This window comes from Martes martes (genome assembly GCF_963455335.1).
Source record: "Martes martes genome assembly, chromosome: 8".
Taxonomy (NCBI): domain Eukaryota; kingdom Metazoa; phylum Chordata; class Mammalia; order Carnivora; family Mustelidae; genus Martes; species Martes martes.
Genome location: NC_137895.1, coordinates 86,875,342 through 86,893,085, shown reverse-complemented (window position 1 = coordinate 86,893,085; position 17,744 = coordinate 86,875,342). Strand labels below are relative to the sequence as shown.

The 17,744-nt window shown below is 46.9% G+C and overlaps 1 protein-coding gene across 1 annotated transcript in view; it reads right to left on the bottom strand.

Moving 5' to 3' along the window:
- The window catches only part of SCN8A (sodium voltage-gated channel alpha subunit 8), a gene marked incomplete at its 5' end in the record, with an annotated part of 122,962 nt that overhangs the window by 13,516 nt on the left and 91,702 nt on the right, over positions 1–17,744 (bottom strand). Inside the window, 4 exons of the mRNA XM_080811454.1 lie at positions 466–603; positions 1,091–1,144; positions 3,062–3,346; positions 14,660–14,833. Of these exons, the coding sequence (XP_080667580.1) occupies positions 466–603; positions 1,091–1,144; positions 3,062–3,346; positions 14,660–14,833 (651 nt within the window). The remainder of the gene's footprint in view (positions 1–465; positions 604–1,090; positions 1,145–3,061; positions 3,347–14,659; positions 14,834–17,744) is intronic.

Below are 17,744 nucleotides of genomic sequence, written 5' to 3'. Positions count from 1 at the left end.
CAGGAAGTGAACTTTCCAAGGATGGTCTCTCAAATCCCAGTTTGCTAGTGGTGCCCAGGGATTCCCATGGGTCATGACAAGTCTAGACACTTTCTACTTCTTGCTACAGTTACTCAGCTGCTGCTGTCCTTTTCACCCCTATCACTAGGCCCTCTCTGACCTGCCTCCCCCTGGCGGGAAGCCACACCCAACAAAGACCTCAAAAATTGCTAGTACATTAGGTATTAGGACATTGTTAGTTTGGCCTAGGAAATGTGGTAAAGCCCACACTGTGCAATCCAGCTCCCCGCCCCCCCCCGCCCCTGAAAGAGTTGATGGCACTAATGTATAGTGGAGCCAAGGCCACAGGGAGGTGATAACAAGGATTTTAGAGAAAGAGAGGCATTTTCTTTCTAGAGATAGGGACAGAAGTGTCTCTCATCTGTGTTGAGCTCTGGCCGCTGGCGGTGAGGGGAGGAAACCTATCTTTTTCTTTTGTTGATTGAAGTTATCAATGATGACACCAATGAACAGGTTCAGGGTGAAGAAGGAGCCGAAGATGATGAAGATGACAAAGTAGATGTACATGTAGATGTTGTCCTCATACTTAGGCTGTTCGTCAGGCTGTCAAAGGATTGGAGAGGAAAGAAGAGAATCAGCTCCTGGGTGGTGAGGGTGGGGGTGGGATGAGGCGGGCGATCTGACATGCCATTGCCACCAGCCATAACTGCCCACTGGAGCTGTTGCACAAGCTGGGCGGAGGGCGTGCTACTTTCTATCTGCTCGGTTCTTCCTCCAGGCCGGCAGGACCCGCCCCGCCGGGACTTAGGTGGAGACTATGCAAATGACGAGGCCAGGGGGAGGGGAGGTAGGGCAGCTAGGAGCCACTCTTGGGTCAGCACGAAGAAGAGACGTCTCCCCTGGGGCCAGGTCAAAACCAACAGCCTGATCATCCCCAGCCGGTGTAAAAACGTGATGACTGACTGAGAGGAGGAAACTGAGCTATAATCAATCAAACCAGCAATACGTGTCCTAACCCGCTCTTTCGCCGCCATGCTGCTTGCTTTCTAGCATTCTCTCAAGGTTGTGGTTTTGCCAGGTGTATCCTTACCTTTCGGGAATCTACAGCTGCATACATGATGTCCATCCAGCCTTTGAAGGTTGCCTGGCAAACAGAGTCAGTCATTAGACTGTGCCTGTTGGGGGCAGGGAGTGGGAGTCTAGGCAGGGGTCACAGAGGCCAGGCTCAGGTTGGGTGTGAACACAGGACTGAGTTTGGGCACGATCTCATATGGACCTAGAATTTTCTGTTAGTTAACACAGGTCCCGAGAGGGCTTTGTCTAAGTCCCTGGAAATAACATCAAAGTTTGGCAGAGAAACATGTTGACAATGATAGCTGGATCAATACTCTCGTAAAAGGTCTTTAAAACGGGCCTGAGAAGGTTGCCCAATGCTCGGGCAAACTTGTATTTATGAACGAGTGCCAGGAATCTACTGAGGCTACTGAGAACGTAATTGACCACCCACGAGTCATTTTTTACCATGGTGTTAAATAAGCAATGGGGGTCTGAAAATTTCTAAGTTGCAGTTAAAAAAACAAAACCAAAAACACAAGGCCACAAGGCCACAAGGCCAGAACTTTCCCCATCCTAGGATTGCCTTCAGCAATGGCAATCCTACCTTCATCCCAGGCAGCCCTTCCTAACTGCACTGTCTTTCCATCTACTAGACCTCTCCTGATTTTGGAAACAAATAGTGGTTAGCAATTCAGTGTTCTCCGTTTTCTTTTTGTCCCATTTGTTTTATTTATTCAACCAGATTCAAAGTTTTTTCAGGGCACGGGTGGTTCTTTATACATCAGATGGCCCTAGTAGTGCCAAGCGCAGCACCTTGTACGCAAGGTGGGGACTCTGTGAATACAGTGTCTAACTGGCTGATTGACGTGTATTGGTCTCCTGGAGGTGCTCCAATTCAGACTCAACTTGTGGGTCCCGTTTCTCCAACTGGGATAAAACAACAAAAGACTCTGGAGTAGGATAGAGCTCATTCTAACAACTTTGCCATCTAATAGCTAACAGTGCTAGCTAACAGTAAGTGCTTACTATCTTTTTTTTTTTTTTTTTAAGTGCTTACTATCTTTAAGGTCAAGTTGAGAGCTTCACCTGCATCATGGCATTCAGTTCTCCCAAGGACTATATGATGCAGGCACGGTTGTATTAGTAACAAAAATACCTAATAGCAAAATACCATTAATCAAGCACTGCTGTGTGGCAGGCATTGTTCTAAGAAATTTTAAAAAATTATTAGGACTCCTCTTAGCAACAGTGCAAAGTATTATCACCAACATTTAACAGATGAAGAAACAGACGTGGGGAATTTGAGTCATTTGTCCAAGGTTACATATGCAATAAACATCGCAGTACGGCTCAAACCTACATCTGTCTGACTCCAAAGCCTAGGAGCTTTCATTGCATCCTACCGTCTTGTCAAACATTCCAAAAAATTGGTGAGAATCGAAGAGAAAACTAGACATGATGATATGCTACATAATTAAAATAAATCCTTTCTTACTGCGACAAGTTAATTTGAGAACTTTCTCTGGGTTGGGCTGACATGAGTGGCAGCATCCTAGCACTGCCATATTCTTCTCTTTAGTTAACTTAGTGTGGCTGTTATATAGGATTATTCTGCTAAATCAGAATTCCCATTCTGTTGGTGTGGTTGGTGTCTATGCACTTACCTTCTTCTCCCCACCCCCGTTCTCTTTAAATACATACTTTGCCCTGGAGAGAGACGGTGATTTCTCTGCAACTTTCTTATGCTGCAGGAATCTATTTGTTGCTGAGCAGAACTCTGTCCTGAGCATTGGGAGAGATCCCCCACCCCAGCCTTGAGTGAGGTCTTGGAGAATTCAGGAATTCTCAGGAAAGGTGTCTCCCTGGAACTGGATTGGGAAAGGACATTGTTCTCCGTGGCCTATAAGGAGTAACCCTGATTCTGGAGATAGGAATGAGAAGGAACCAAATGTGATTTCGCCAGCTGTCAGAATTGCCCAGGACTGGCAAAACCGGCAACGCTTACCACTTGAAGAAGTGCCAGGTAGCCTGCGCCGACGTTGTCAAAGTTGATCTTCACATTCTTCCATCTGATTTCTGTGTTGTTCCCCTCCATGAGCTTTTCGCACTCAGTTTTATTGTTGACATCTTCAATTTCAAATCGGATTTCAGAGGTCTCATTAAAGCAGTAGTGGTACTTCCCCGCAAACAGGTTAACTCCCATGATGCTGAAAATCAGCCAGAAGATGAGACACACCAGCAGCACATTCATGATGGAGGGGATGGCGCCCACCAAGGCATTCACCACCACCTGCATTGGAAGGGGGAGGTTGCTGAGTGTTGGGAGGAAGTATGGGCAAGCATACTCTTTTGATTTCCAGGAGGGGAATGATACTGCGTGGCTTGTTCTGACTACAAAAACGTTATGCCCCCTTTGGAACTAGAGTAGCTGGATGGATCCACAAGTAGGACCAGCATTTTCTAAATCTCTAAGGAATATTTTGAGGAATACTAGTAAATTCCTTAATATTTATTTCATCTAACACAAATTTCCCTGCCCCAGTTGACCTAGGTCTTCTCCTCCCAGGCTCCAACCTGGGACTGAAAAAATTATTTTTTAGTCTTGTCTCCCTCCTTGCCAGCTCACAAAACATGCCCCCCATGGGGGAAATCTGATTTCAAGCTCACCAGTTGCCTATCAACAGACATTCCCCCCTCTGCAAAACAAGGTAGGATTGTTCAAAATCACAGAGAACTACCCTTTGGGGTTAGCAGGGAATCAGTCAATGGTACACAAAGTCTCTTTTATGCAAGGCCAGTTATCTTATTTCAGGCAATAGCTGAGCATGCATATTTTGCAGGCTCAAGAGAAAAAAAAAGCTATATTCCCTCTACCAAACAGAATAAAATAAAATCTGAACAGATGTATTTTTCACTCAAGGTTCATTATTCTTATTCTTCTTCAGCCCTTTTTTTTTTTTTTTTTTTTCTCTCTCCTGACTTTGTAGGCTTCTGAATGTAAGAGTCGTCCCCATTTGGCTAATGCTGACTGATGTCAATCCAGGGCTGGACTCGACTCTTTACAATGTATTAGGAATAGGAATGCCTTATGTTTTCTGGAAAGTTCTGGGTTATATCACTGGTCTTGAAACCCCAAAACTGGCATATTGTTAAAAATCACTGACTGTAGGTAAGCTTGGGAATGGGAAAAAAAAAAAAAGAAAAAAAACAAAGGGAAAAAAACCCTTCAGGAATCCAACTTTCTGGGTTGTTTTTAATTTCGATTTTGATTCACACTATAGGTGAGAGTAGCTAGACAACACTTCTACTGTGGCCGCAATTTTCTGTAGAGGAGTTCAAAGGGCTTACAAAAATAGCATTTGGGGGCGCGGTGGTGGGGTAGGCACAGAAAATGAGGCTGGTGTTCATTCTGCCCTGATCCTCACTTGCTCTTGTCTTAAGTGGGACTGCTAAGTCCCAGAAAGGTAACCCTATAACTTGGGAAGACTGTGTCTTCCTTTCTCTAATATCCTAGGAAAATTAACATGGAGTTAAAAATAAAAACCATGGATATAAACGCAGCTTTCTAATGTTTTGTTAGAGGAGGTGAGAAGTATCACCATGCTCCGGCATCAGTTTTTTAGTGCGGGGGAAGAGGCAGGACACACACACTGCCAATATGCACAGCGTCAAAAAGGCCCACAGGGCTGTGCGGTGGAAGGAACGCCAGGGGGCGGCTCTGGGCTCTGTTTGAGCCCGACTTGGGGTCGAGTTTTCCTTATCTTCTGTTCTGGCCTTACACTGTAATGTCACTGGCGGGAACACGGGGTTGAGAAGAGCTGTTCTGTCCTATATAAAAAAGGCAACGATATTCTGCGGATGAGTCATTCTTTAGATTAAAATATTAGTTTTGTGTTTCCCCAATTCATATATGAAGGTCTTTAGATTGAGAGGTAGTTATTTCTTAATTCTTAGACCAAGAAATCTCTTCTAGATTTAATAGCTCTGTCTTTGGTGTAAATGATTATCCTTCAACTGTTCATTACTTTGATGGAGGAAAGCCGGAATATCTGAAATCTGGAAAATCCTCCATGTTATTTTGGTGAATGATTGATTAATTGATTGATTGACTGATGTTACCAAATGTGTCCAGTGATCAGATTTGAATTTTACCTCCTCATTCTACAGTTGCTCACCCTTTGGTGGAGCACCAGAAAGCAATGAAATGTGCAAAAGAACAGGCAAAAGGAGGATGATCCACAAATGGAATAATCATTTCTCTGACGATAAGAGAGTAGATTACCAATATTCAAAAGATCAAGTCTATGTGACAGCATTTTGCAGCAGAGCTTAGGGGAGAGATCATGACCTTCTATTAGACCATCACAGGTGTGCAATGGGGAAGTAGGCCCCAAAAGATCTGAAACCTAGAAATGTTTCTTTTTATCTCAGTTCAGTTCCTCCTCTGGGAGGAGGATTATCTTAGCCCAGTATAACCTGTCCTGGATAGGGTTACATGTTACAGTTGAATATGGGGTAATATTTATAGCAGGGAAGAATAATTAGCTAATTAACTAAGTGACCTCTTCCTACTTTTATACATGTAGAGCAGATTGAAAGAATCAATACACGAAAGTATTTACGGAGCCTTGTTCTCTGATATGTAGAACATGAAAATCCTATAAAATCCAATGTCCTTATATGATATAAATGCACCTCTGATTAATTATAATCAAAGAAAAACTTCTTAGCTTAGCTTTATGAATAGAACAGTAAACAGCTCATGAAATTTACTAATAATTCTTCCTGGCTGTAGACACTAGCTAGTAATGAAAATTGTTTAACTGTGCTCCATATATAATCATCATTGTGCTGACATTCTCAGCAACCAAAGGGCAAAAAACCGTGCTTTCTTGAACTCTCACACCATAGGTAGTGCAAATGGTAATTCAAGTTTCCACAGGCAATCACTTCATGAATTGGTCCCTAATAACTCTCAAGTTATTCTACATTGCTTTTAGTTATGATAAAATTCATTGTTCAAAACTAGGTATAGAAATATTACTCAAAGCTTGGGTCTAGCAATCTATAAAATTATTTTTTTCAATGGACATATATACTTAATGGTTGCTTCAAATCACTTAGCTGATGAAAAAAATTCCAATGGATATGAATTCTTAGAGCATTGTCTTCTCATAATGTCTAGAACACTACTGTTCATTAAATGCTATAAAATCTGTCAAATAGCTTTTAATATCTGGCAGAGGGAACATGGCTTTAATGGACAACTATGTACTGACAATCAACAAAAAGGCATGCATGTTTCATAGCATTATATACCCTCAAAAATTTAAAAGCACAGCGAAATCTTTAAATGAAGATTACTATGGAGGAGAGAAAAGCAAAGAACTACATTAAGTGTTCCTTTGCCAATAATTGCATGAGTGCTTCAATTTTCCTGTGTTTGGTTTGAGGAAGGAGAGGAAGAACTGAAGTCAGTGTCCCAGGACAGGCTAGGGCTGGATGTTCCCTCCCAAACGGAGGTCTGAGCCTACCACTGGAGCAGCACAGTGACAGTCGAGCCCACCTGCATTGATGGTCTTCAGTTTGTGAAGGGTTCCTAGCTAGCATTTTTCTAAGGGTAAGCACTGGGTGTTGGTGTACATGAGAATCCAAATCACAAAATGGAAAACATATGGCCCCGGAGAAAAGTAACCTTGAAATAAAATGTATGTACCTAATGCTGTTTATTGCTGGGAAGCTGACTGTTAGCTCAGGCGGATTCAATCTTTCCTTCCAGCAGCTATGCTTTCAGGGAGGGACTGGGAAGCAGCCGCACAGGACAGGGTCCTTAGCCCTCTCCTCGGCCCAGCCAGGAGCGGTCAGTGCTGTCGGCTGACCGGAGCTGACCAAACCAAGGGCCACTCCTCTACCAGAGCTTCCCTTTCTGAACACTCATTGTTCCAAATCCTGGCTTTTGGTTCAAACTGGTTTTCCCTCATGTTATTTTTGTTGGAAAAAACCTCGATGTAGAGGTTTCACTTCCTCATGCTTTTTCAAGGAAAACTTTATGCCTCTCTGCTCTGATCACCGCTTCTGGACCTCTGGGTCCCTAAGCTACTTGCAGGTTGGCAACCAGAAGTTTTGGGGAATGGAATTGGTAAGCCCAAGGGAAGGTGAGGAAAGGGGGTGGGGCTGGAGGGAAGAGGTGTGGCCACCCTAAGGGCCCCTGAGTCCAGGGGAGGCAAATAACCTCGGCATAAACAAACCAGCCCCGGCATAAACAAACCAGCCCCGGCATAAACAAACCAGCCCCGGCGGGTTACCAAGGATGACTTCCGCCAGGGGCAGGGACTAGCAGTAACAAGCCTCCCGGTGGAGAAAGGTAGAGCAAGTGTCAGCCGGGCGTTTTTTCTTGAGCTTTCTTCAGGTACTACCAGTCTGGCTTTAGGAGGTACCGGATCACCCCCGAGGGGTGGGGAGGAGCACGGGCTACGGAGGCGGCTACAGTGTGCCCAGTACTGTCTCCACCAGCCTTCTTTTACTCCTCAGTTTCAGTTCACCAACATAGGAGATCAATACTCTAAACAGAACTGATAGGATTTAGGAAAAAAGTTTCACTAGCCCTTTCTGAAAAAGGGAGAGCACGGTAATCCCATGTCTAATGACCCAGCGCGCGGAGTCGTCCGTGGGATACTCTCTCTCCCTCAGTCTATCCTGTGCCTTACAGTGACCTCCCTGCACTTGTTCTGACATCTCTCTGATCTCTGGGAGAAAGACTTAGACTCCCAAGTTTTGCTTTGTTTTTTAAATTGAAAGCAGTCTGTGTTGCCGTGGACCTGACTTTCCTGCAAACGGTTTCGCACAGGTTGCAGAAAGCTGATATGCAGTAAACAGAACCGTGACTGTGCTACAGCAGAGACGCAACTGGTGGCGAAAAGCATTTGTCTGAAGAAACTAACAAAACACAATTCCCAAGGCGCAGTGAAGTTTTCACCTTCCTGTCCAACTGGGGGTTGTTTTGTGGAACGGTGGCCAGGGACCACAGATGAGGAATGGATGAAGCAGCACTGTCCTGGTACCTAGTTCCTCCACTCAGTCTTGCTTCCTGGGGGCCACTGTAACCATTTAATTTTCATTCCTACATTCTGATATTTGCACATTTAAAAACGTATCCTCGGTTTGCTCTCCTGCATGTATTCAACATCTGAATGGAAATGAGTTTTCTTGGTCTCGTTAAGTATAACAGACCTCTCTGTTACCACGGGACAACTATTACCACTAAAAGTTGCCCACGTGATTTTAGGAAATTGACTTTTTAGCATGTGTGTGTGTGCACACGCACATGCACACACATGCACATTTTTTTTTAAACCAACAGAGACAGCAAAAGGGCACCAAAAGAGGGAGCCTTGTTTTTCTAAGTTGGCAGGGTAACAGCACCTTGCCCTGTTTGGATCTGGGCGGAGTATCACCAAAGCAGGAATAGCAGGTGTCAAGAAATTTCAGAACTAGCGGAGAAGTCATCTGGCGTCATACCTGATTGTTATTTTGCGGTGTCAGGATAGGGGACCATATAGCGTGGGCAGAGGGGTAGGGGGTGAGGAGGAAAGCTTTGCTATCAGACAGAGGCTGCCAGTCCTTATGGGACTGGGCTGAGAACAACAAGGTGCAATAAGAGGAATCAGAATAGAAAGAAAAGCATTTCTTTTCCCAGGGCCATGCCAAATTCTGCTCCGTTCCCAATTCCAGGCCTGCCGTCATGTCTTCTAGCCCCTTCTCTGCTGCGTTCTCAGTGACGGCAAGGCCACAGCCCCCACCTGGCCTATGCCCTACCCGGCACTAGCCCTGCCTGCGGTCTCTGCTTTTCAGTGGGGCCGCGGGTTACAATTCCCCTTCTTTGCACCTGGTGATTCTCCCTATTAAATCAACAGCCCAGAAAGCCGTCCCGAGTGCTACAGGTAAGCCAGGCCAAATGAGAATAGCCAGCGTTAACATGTTCTGCGATGGCACGCTGTTGGGGCGGGGCCCATATTAATGTGATGAGGCAGCTTGATGCGACCCCCTCGCACGGGGCAGGTGCGGGGAGAGAGTGGAGGATCAAATCAGCAGCTGCATCACAGATCGTGTCTGAATGATCTTCCCACCGTGTGATCAGTTCTAGCATGCGTAAACAGTTTCCATCGGCATGCAGAAGGATCAGCTGCTCTTAGTATCTTACCCTCATCCCTTCAAATCGTGATAAGGCTCTTAAGGGTCTCAAAGCTCTTAGGGTCCTAAGGGACTTTATGGCACCTAGTTCCGAGTAGCCCAGGGCATTAGCTATAAGGCTGACTAAAGAGACCTACACGGAAACAGAAGAGAAAAACAAAAACAAAAAAGGAAAAACAAAACAAAGAAAAACAAGAAAAGAGGTTCCAGAGTGTTAGAATAAAGCCCCTAGCACTGATTACACAGATTGGGCCCCCCAGGGAGAGAGATTGGGTAACACCAGCTGCCTACTTCAACTTGGACTCAAACGACCTGAAAGGAAAGGAGGTTGAGAGGCAGAAGAAAAAACACAAGGGGGAGGAGAAAATCGAGAGGAGGCGGTAGAACATACATATAGGTTGGCAAAGGGAAGAGGCTGAAGGGAGAGGGGGAATGAGGACGTTCCAGTGGAAGGAGAGGAGCCTGAACAGATGACAAAAACCTTACCCTCGCCCTTTACAGCCTCTGCAGCTCCCAGAAGTTGCCATTAAATTAAGCCAGACAAATTTAATGGTACCTATGGAAAAGAATACAGATAAATACACACACTCCACACAAGCCGCCCCCTCCTCAGCTCATTCACCATGGATTTCCAACAGGGACAAGCTCTCTTGCTCCTGGTTGACAAGAAACCATTTGCCGGAGAACGTGATGAGTTACTACGTCAACAAAGGAAACGTATGCAGTAAGCGCCACAGCTGGCTTTGCTGTTCCCAAGAAGGCAAGAACCACAGGAAACAATTTCTAGACAGAGTTTTGGCTCCACGAGAACTCCCTTAAGCAAGTCTTCCGTCTCTCACTTTCAACTATAATAATCCTTCCATCTCTGAACTACAACCAGACGCCTTCAGGAGAACTTGGGTGGGCCTGAAAACGGAACCTGTACTTCTCCTTATCATCCCCATTCTTTCTCTCCAGAAACAGCTCAGAATGAACTGGCCTCAGGTTTGTTCTTTCCCGGACCATCTTCTACTCTCATCATTAGAAAAACAGCTAGAAGGATAAACTTAGAGCAATTTTAAAAATTTTAGTCACAGATGAGGACACTGAGCCCCCTACACAAGACTCTGCCGGGTGTCACACTGGCAGTTCTGGAGCCAGAAATAGAGACCCTGGAAACTCCTGGTTTCCAGGCCAGAGCTCCTTCTTCCACAGACAGGTCACGTCCCCGACTGGCAGGTAAAACGACGATATCCCAAGACAGGGTTATCGGTATCAGAACAATCCAGAGTTGACTGTATCACCCTGCTGGGGAGAAGCCTGCAGGTCTCCTGGCCTGGAGTCATGATGGTTAAATGCCTTCCTGCTCTTCCAGAGCCAAACTCACTTTGTCCTACCAGAGCTCCCAGAGCAGTTCCCATGTGGTCCTGTAACACCGGATGCCGACTATACCTGGGGCTGCCTGGGCCTGACCTGAGAGGCCTGACCGGAGTTCCCACCAAGGAAACTACCTTTAGCTGATCAAATCCTGACAGTCTGGGCTCTGGGTTTCTTGGAGCAGTCTTTCCCGTGTACTGCACCACAAATTCTGGGATAGGTTAGGATGTTCCCATCGATCATTCTTAAGTTCCCTCTACTGGAAAGTGGTGGTTACAGATCTGCTTGGCCTACATTGATATTTTAAAGCAAATTTAGAGGAGAAAAATGGAAACAATCTACAACTCAGTTTCATTTGCTGTTTTTTATCTCTAGCTGAGGGCTTTAATTCTTCAAGTCTGTATCTCGGAACTGTATGAAACGTTTTTAAAAATAAGTTCTTTTCTTTTTATAATGAAGCAGGAGGACTGGCAGGAGGCAGAAGTGGAATGTCCATGACCTAGTGAGAGAAAGGGATGAGCAGGCTCAAGGATTTCAATTTTTAAAAGGGGTGTGAACTTTTGTCTATGCATGGACTCAAAATCCATCAGTGTAGGTATCTTCCCTGGAGTCCTAGGCAGTATTCCAAACAGATCTGGAATTAAAGCCTGCCCGATTTACTCCTGTTCTTTGAAGGGCACATGCTTTAGAGTTCATTTTTTATCTAAAACAAGGGTCTCAAAAGCTTTATGTGGAAACAGTAGCATCAACCAATCATTTCCCCTCCATTCATCATTCTCAGTAAGACTCTAGATGGAGGTGTGTTTTGCCTATGATTGCCAAGCGCAGTCAACTCTTAACCCCAAATAATCTACAATTGCCAGATTCTTGGTGAGACCTTAATAGGCATATCTGAAGGTGAGCTTTTCCATCTTCACCAAGTGCCTGAGATCAAATACCCCTGAGTCAACCTTACCCTGAGAAACTATGCCAGGTAAAGACGGCCAAACACTAAGCTTTGAGGGGTGATGGCATGCATGATGGGCCCGCATGTGGCAGGGAGACTCCAGCTCTTCAGGGCGGTGGGTTAGTCTGATTACAAAGAGGCCTGGGGTGGGAAGAAGGATGGAGGTACAGATGCTGCTCCCCGGCTTGGCTCTAAATGGTGCCGAGATACCATGCTGCTCAGCTGATCAATCTAGCCAAGATCTCCCAAGATAGGGTCAGCAAGGAGCCTATGTGGGCTATGTGGGCTATGTGAGCCTATGTGGGCTAGGGCATTAGGGCACTAGTGCTGAGGCGCAGCTGAGGGCACTCTGATAATCCTGAGTCCCCATGTTAAACCTTCACTGGAGGTAACCAGCTCATTGCTGAAAGTACACTTTAAGGAAAGAATCAAACCTGGAAAAAAGAAAGGAGTTGAGGGGAAGTAAAAATTCAGGGTATCAATGGCTGCAGGAATAGAAAAAAAAGGGAGACACTAGATGAATTTTTCCAAATGATGTGAACATTTTCAAATGGAGAATGTTTGTCATAGTCTGAATTCAGGATGTGTGGTCTCTGAAAGTTCCCATCCCTGGAACTGATATGCTGGTTAACCTCCTGGTATAATGGGATAAATTTCCCTGGGGGAAAGTTGACAAAACTCTTCTACAGGACAAGGTCTCCGCTGCAGCCAAGGACCTGAGCAAAATGAAACATTGTCTCTGTTTGGGAATTACATGGCTTGTAACCAAAGAGAATTAACCTTGGAGGTTGTCCAGATTATCCAGGTGATTGTTAAAAAGTCCTCTTGGCAGCTTTAAGGGGCAACAGAGAGGAAGGAGAATCCATTAGGGAAACAAATATGGTGACGAATAACAGATTTGGACATCTAGTTACTGGGGAATGAAATGGGAAGAAGAGCTTCTCTCAGAGGTGGAGCTAGAGTGGGACCTAAAATTTACACCCGCTGGATGTTCTAGAATGCCAAGGGCACATGACAGCAAAAAACTCAGATGGTTCCAGCTGCGCAGGTGCATGTGAGCCTTCTTCCCCATTCACAACTCAGGGCCAACGGTGCAGCCGCGGGACGGACTGGGGCCGCTCCCCCTTAGCGCAGGCTGCTTTATATGGTGATTGTTTGCATACATGTCTCAGCCTTGCAGGCCCTTAGAGAGAACTGTCCACGTCTTCTGCTCTCTGTATCCCCCACAACTCCTGGTGGGAGCTTGGCACGTTGTGGGTGCCCAGTAAACATCTGATACTAAATGCACTGTTGTGTCCATGAGAAGTCAGTGGATGGGAGGGTCCCAGGAGAGCCCTATTCCCAGAATGCTGGATTACCACAAGGCTGGAGCCAGGCCTGAGGGGTCCTGCAAGCTGGTGTGAGTGCCTAAGGAGCTGGGGCCATGCCTGCATGCCCCTCGTGGCTCCCTGCAGCTTCGGGGACAGCTCTACACACAGAATGGTGTTTGAATTTTATTTGTTGACTAATAACCAGTACTGAGGAGTTCTTAGAAACCACTGTCAGGACTCACGGCAATGTAAGAATCCAGTAACGCCCTCAAGCTGGGGAGGTTATGGATATATGCTTGCTCTGTGTCTGTCTCATACTTTCTGTTTCTCTGCCACCCAGTATAAAAGGGAATGAAAATGTTTGCAAAATAAATGCTAATGCGCATGACCCTCAATGCTTTTATCAGCTTATTTGGGTACAGGGGGTCCTGTCCTGTGAAAGAGAGCGGGCCTAGTGTCCCTTTATACTCTGGGCCATACCCCAAGCCCACTCCTTCATTCTTAGAGCTCGAGCCTTCCATCTGTGGGAGGTGGAGCCCTTCCGGCTGCTGACAGGAGTGCTGAAATCTGTCAGAACGGCCTCGGGTTGCCGCCCTCTGGGGCAGTACCTGTTTAGCTCACTTTAAGGGCAGGGGGTGACTTCCTCACCTCATCTGGGCATCTCCCTAAAGGCTGGGTTTCTGAAAAGGGAATGCAAATAGGAGCAGAGTGACATCCCCTGGAAGGAGTCATTAACCGTCGAAGTCAGAAGTCGCAGACATTTACAGGAACAGGAATGTATTCTAGAGCAGAGATCACTGGTGCGGAGTGCTGGGCTCCCGTTATCTGACAGAGGAGTCCGTGCTGCTCCATTCTGGATCCCAGAGGCATGCTCTAGGTGGTTTACTATACGGCTGAGGAAACCTGCATTCTACATGTACCCAACCAGCCTCCAAACACTCTGCTTGCTTGGCACTTAGCGCTCAGCTCAGCAGGAAGTGAATTCTCCACAGGCCCTGGTCCTGAAATTCCCATTCACCCTTTCTTTCGAATGCTGATTTGGCTAGAAGAAAAGAGCTTTAGTGATTACACAGAATAAGAAGCATTCATCACAGTTAGAAAAGCCAACAAGGAACAAGGGCTTATGGGGTGAGAAACGATCACAGAAGATGCAGCTTCCACCCTGAAAAATAAGACAGGAGGTGATGGCCGGCAAGCCTTGGAGATGGTCTTGGAACCTGGAGAAGAAAAGGATTCTCGTGTGATCACCACTGTGGAAATGGCAGTGTGTGGGAAGGGGCGTGGATTTCAGTGTGAAAACCACCGCTTCTGGACAGGTGGACTCGTTCGGAGGAGTCTGGTACGAAGCCTTGAGATGATGGAAGTATCCATAGGAACGGTCAGCAGAGAGAGCCTTACCGAGATCCCCCCACACCTGTACCCCACCTCATCCTCACCCCTCCCCTGGCACCAGAAAGAGGGCACCCTGCTGGTGCAGGGCAAGAACTGTTTGTTCCCAGCCTAATAACAAGGGGCGTTGGCACCAATGCTTCCACTTCCCGCTCCTATTCTCTGACTCTTCCAAGCCAAACCAGCAGAGCCCAGAGCTGATTGGTTAACCCCCGGGGCCAATGGAGGGACTTCAAAGCTCCCTCGCCGGAAGTTAAGCTCTGAGTGCTCTGACAGGAGCTTTCCCCAAAACTACACCTACATCTTGTCTGACATCCTGGGTGCCCAGGCAACTCTGGCCATTAGAGGAAGGAACATCCCTGCTTTTGTTTCCCTACGAGAAGGGGTGGGAAGTAGAAAGCAGGACACGTACAGCCACAATGAGGAAGTCCAGCCAGCACCAGGCGTTGGTGAAGAACTTGACGAAGCCGTAGGCTGTCCACTTGAGCAACATCTCCAGGATGAAGATGTAGGTGAAGACTTTGTCGGCGTATTCCAGGATGGTACGGATTGTCTTTCTCTGCTCGATATAGATGTCCTCGAAGGCCTGGAAGAGAAGCAGTGGCTTCCTAAGGTTCCTGAAGGAAGGCAAGCAGCTCGGGAAGGCCCCCACCCCTCCGCAGCTCCTCCCCCTGCGGCTGGCCTATGCTGGACTTCCTGTCTCTCTCACCCCCTTCCCCCCACCACATGTGGCTTCTTAAAAAATGTTTTACTGAGATACAATCCACATAGCATACAAGGCCGCTATTTCAAGGGTACAGTTCAAAAGCTTTCAGTACATTCAGACTTGTATATCCACCACACAATCAAGTTTAGAGTGTCTCCATCCACCCCCAAAAGAAACTCCACACCTTCTAGCTGCCACCCTCTGGCCTCCTTGCCTCCCACGAGTCCCAGGCAACCACTATGCTATTTCCTGTCTTTCGATCTGTCCATTCTGGACATTTCATATAAAGGCAATCAGACGATACGTGGTCCCTGGTGACTGGCTTCTCTCTCTGAGCACAGAGTTTTCCAAGTTTGTCCATGCAGCGTCAGTGCTGCGTTTCTCTTGACCGATGAAGAAGACTCCAATGTGTGGCTGTATGGCAGTCTGTCTACCTTCCTCACTGACAGACACTTGTGTGCCTACTTTCTGGCTATTGTGAATGGTGCTGCTATGAACATTCGTGCATCTGTTTTATGTGGACATGTCTTCCTTTCTCTGGGGTATAACGCCTAGGAGGGGAACAGCTGGCTCACATGGCGACTGTAGGCTTCAATTTTTGAGGCCCCGCCAACCAGCACTCCAGCGTGGTAGCACCATGCTACATGTCCTCCGGCAGAGTCTGAGGGTTCCAGCTTCTCTGTGTCCTTGCCAACACTCTAGATGCTTATACGATAAAATCTTTTCTCCCTGCAGCCCCTGATGCCACAGATATGGGGGAGGGTCACAGGACTGGGAGACGCTCAGGTGAAGAAAATCTTAGTCCGACTTTCTCTCTCTGCAATTCCTGAATGAGGTGACTCCCTAACACCAAGGTAGAACATTCCATGACTGGCGTGGAGGGCTGCGGAGGGAGAGCAGGGAGTCCTGCAACGTGAGAGAAAACTACAGGGGGAACAAAAGTCCCATGTCCTGCATGGGAGGTCCTGTTCTGGACCGTTCCGGAAGGAAGGACAGAATCGGGCTGCTGCGGATACACATCCAATAAGGAGGCACATCACGTACTCCAGTTCCATCACTGGGCAGCTGGGAGAGGTCATGGGCCCATCGTTCTTCTCAGGGGTCTTTTGTACAAATAACCTCCCTCTGCTCAGTGAAATACTCAACAGCTTCCATGTTTCCCCTTACCTTCCTTTGCAGAGATTCATTCTGTCACCCAATACGTGTGAGATGCCCAAGACTGAGCTTCCAGTCACTGGCAGCTCTATCCACCCCTCCCACCTGAAGTCCCGTCATAACCCCATTCTTGGCTTCTCTCAGACATTTTACCTGTGGCTTCACTTTACTTTTTTTTTTTTTTTTTTTTTTTTTGAGAGAGAGAGAGCGTGAGCTGGGAGAGGGGGTGAGGGGCAGAAGGAGAGAGAGAGAATCTCAGGCAGACTCCAGCTGAGTTCAAAGCAGGGCTTGATCCCACAACACTGAGATCATGACCTGAGCTGAAATCAAGAGTCGGGCGCTTAACTGACTGAGCCAGCCAGGCGCCCCTTCACTTTGCTATTCTTAGGTCTCATGCCTCCTAATTGCACAGGGTCTTCAAGTACCGAGCCAAGTGCCCCGTTTTATTCATCTACAATAAAGAGAAACTATCAAAGGTGAGCAGTAAAGAAGGCTCAGAACTTCTGTTTCACTGCTGCTTTTCTGCTTTTCTTTTTTTGTGGCGATGAGAAAGAGAAGAGTCAGAGGATGAGGTGTGTTCTTTAATTCTGGGTTTCTGTTTACAAGATTGGAGGAAGAGCTATGATGACAGTCACAAAACACCTTTCTCCTGGCTCTGGCGTGAATCTGGCCCTCCCTTTTCCCGTGGGCAGAGATCGTCCTGTTATCTGGGGGCCTGCACAGCCCCTCAGCCAGCACTGAAGGAGGCCTGTGGAGGCAGTAAAGGCCCAGGACAGGCAGGACAGTGTGACTAACCCCTCTCCCCACCCAGATCCAGGCTGCCAAGCCATCTGGCCTCCTGCATTTGTCCTGCCACATGCTTGCATAATCCCCCCACCTCTGGCCCCCCACTCCCCATGGGCTCTTCTTTGCCACCTACTGCCTCCATTTCAGCTTCTCTTCTCTTCTTCTCCTACAGGATCTTTCTTTTCTTTTTTTTTCTTTTTTAAAGATTTTATTTATTTACTTGACAGAGAGATCACAGGTAGGCAGAGAGGCAGGCAGAGAGGAGGAAGCAAGCTCCCCGCTGAGCAGAGAGCCCGATGCAGGGCTTGATCCCAGGACCCTGAGATCATGACCTGAGCAGGAGGCAGAGGCTTAACCCACTGAGCCACCCAGGCGCCCCTCCTATGGGATCTTTAACACTAAATTTAACACTCTCTTGCTATTTTCTGCACTCAAATTAGGCTTTGCTTCTATCCCTACATGAATGTGTCTGCCTTTTTTGAAAGCATTTCAAAATTCTGCATTCTTCAGCTTTCCCTTAACTCAAACAAGGAGAATGTGCCACATCTCTAAGTGCCTACTATCCTCAAATCTATCCAACTGGGGAACAACTCCCTCACTCCTGACCCTGTCCAGGTCTCCTCAGTTATAAGCCAGCTAAAATAAAAGCAAAAGCCCAGATAATGAGCTCCCACAGGGGAGGAGCCCGCATGTCCAGTGCCCCCTGCACCTCACTGATCAGTGAGAAGCACTTCCAACTTTGTGAATATGAACAGCCTTTAGACCAGAGACCTGGCTCTTTAAGTATCTGCTAATGGCATGAGTTCTCCCAACCAGTTAGGGTGTGAGGGGAGATGGGGTAGGGGAAGCC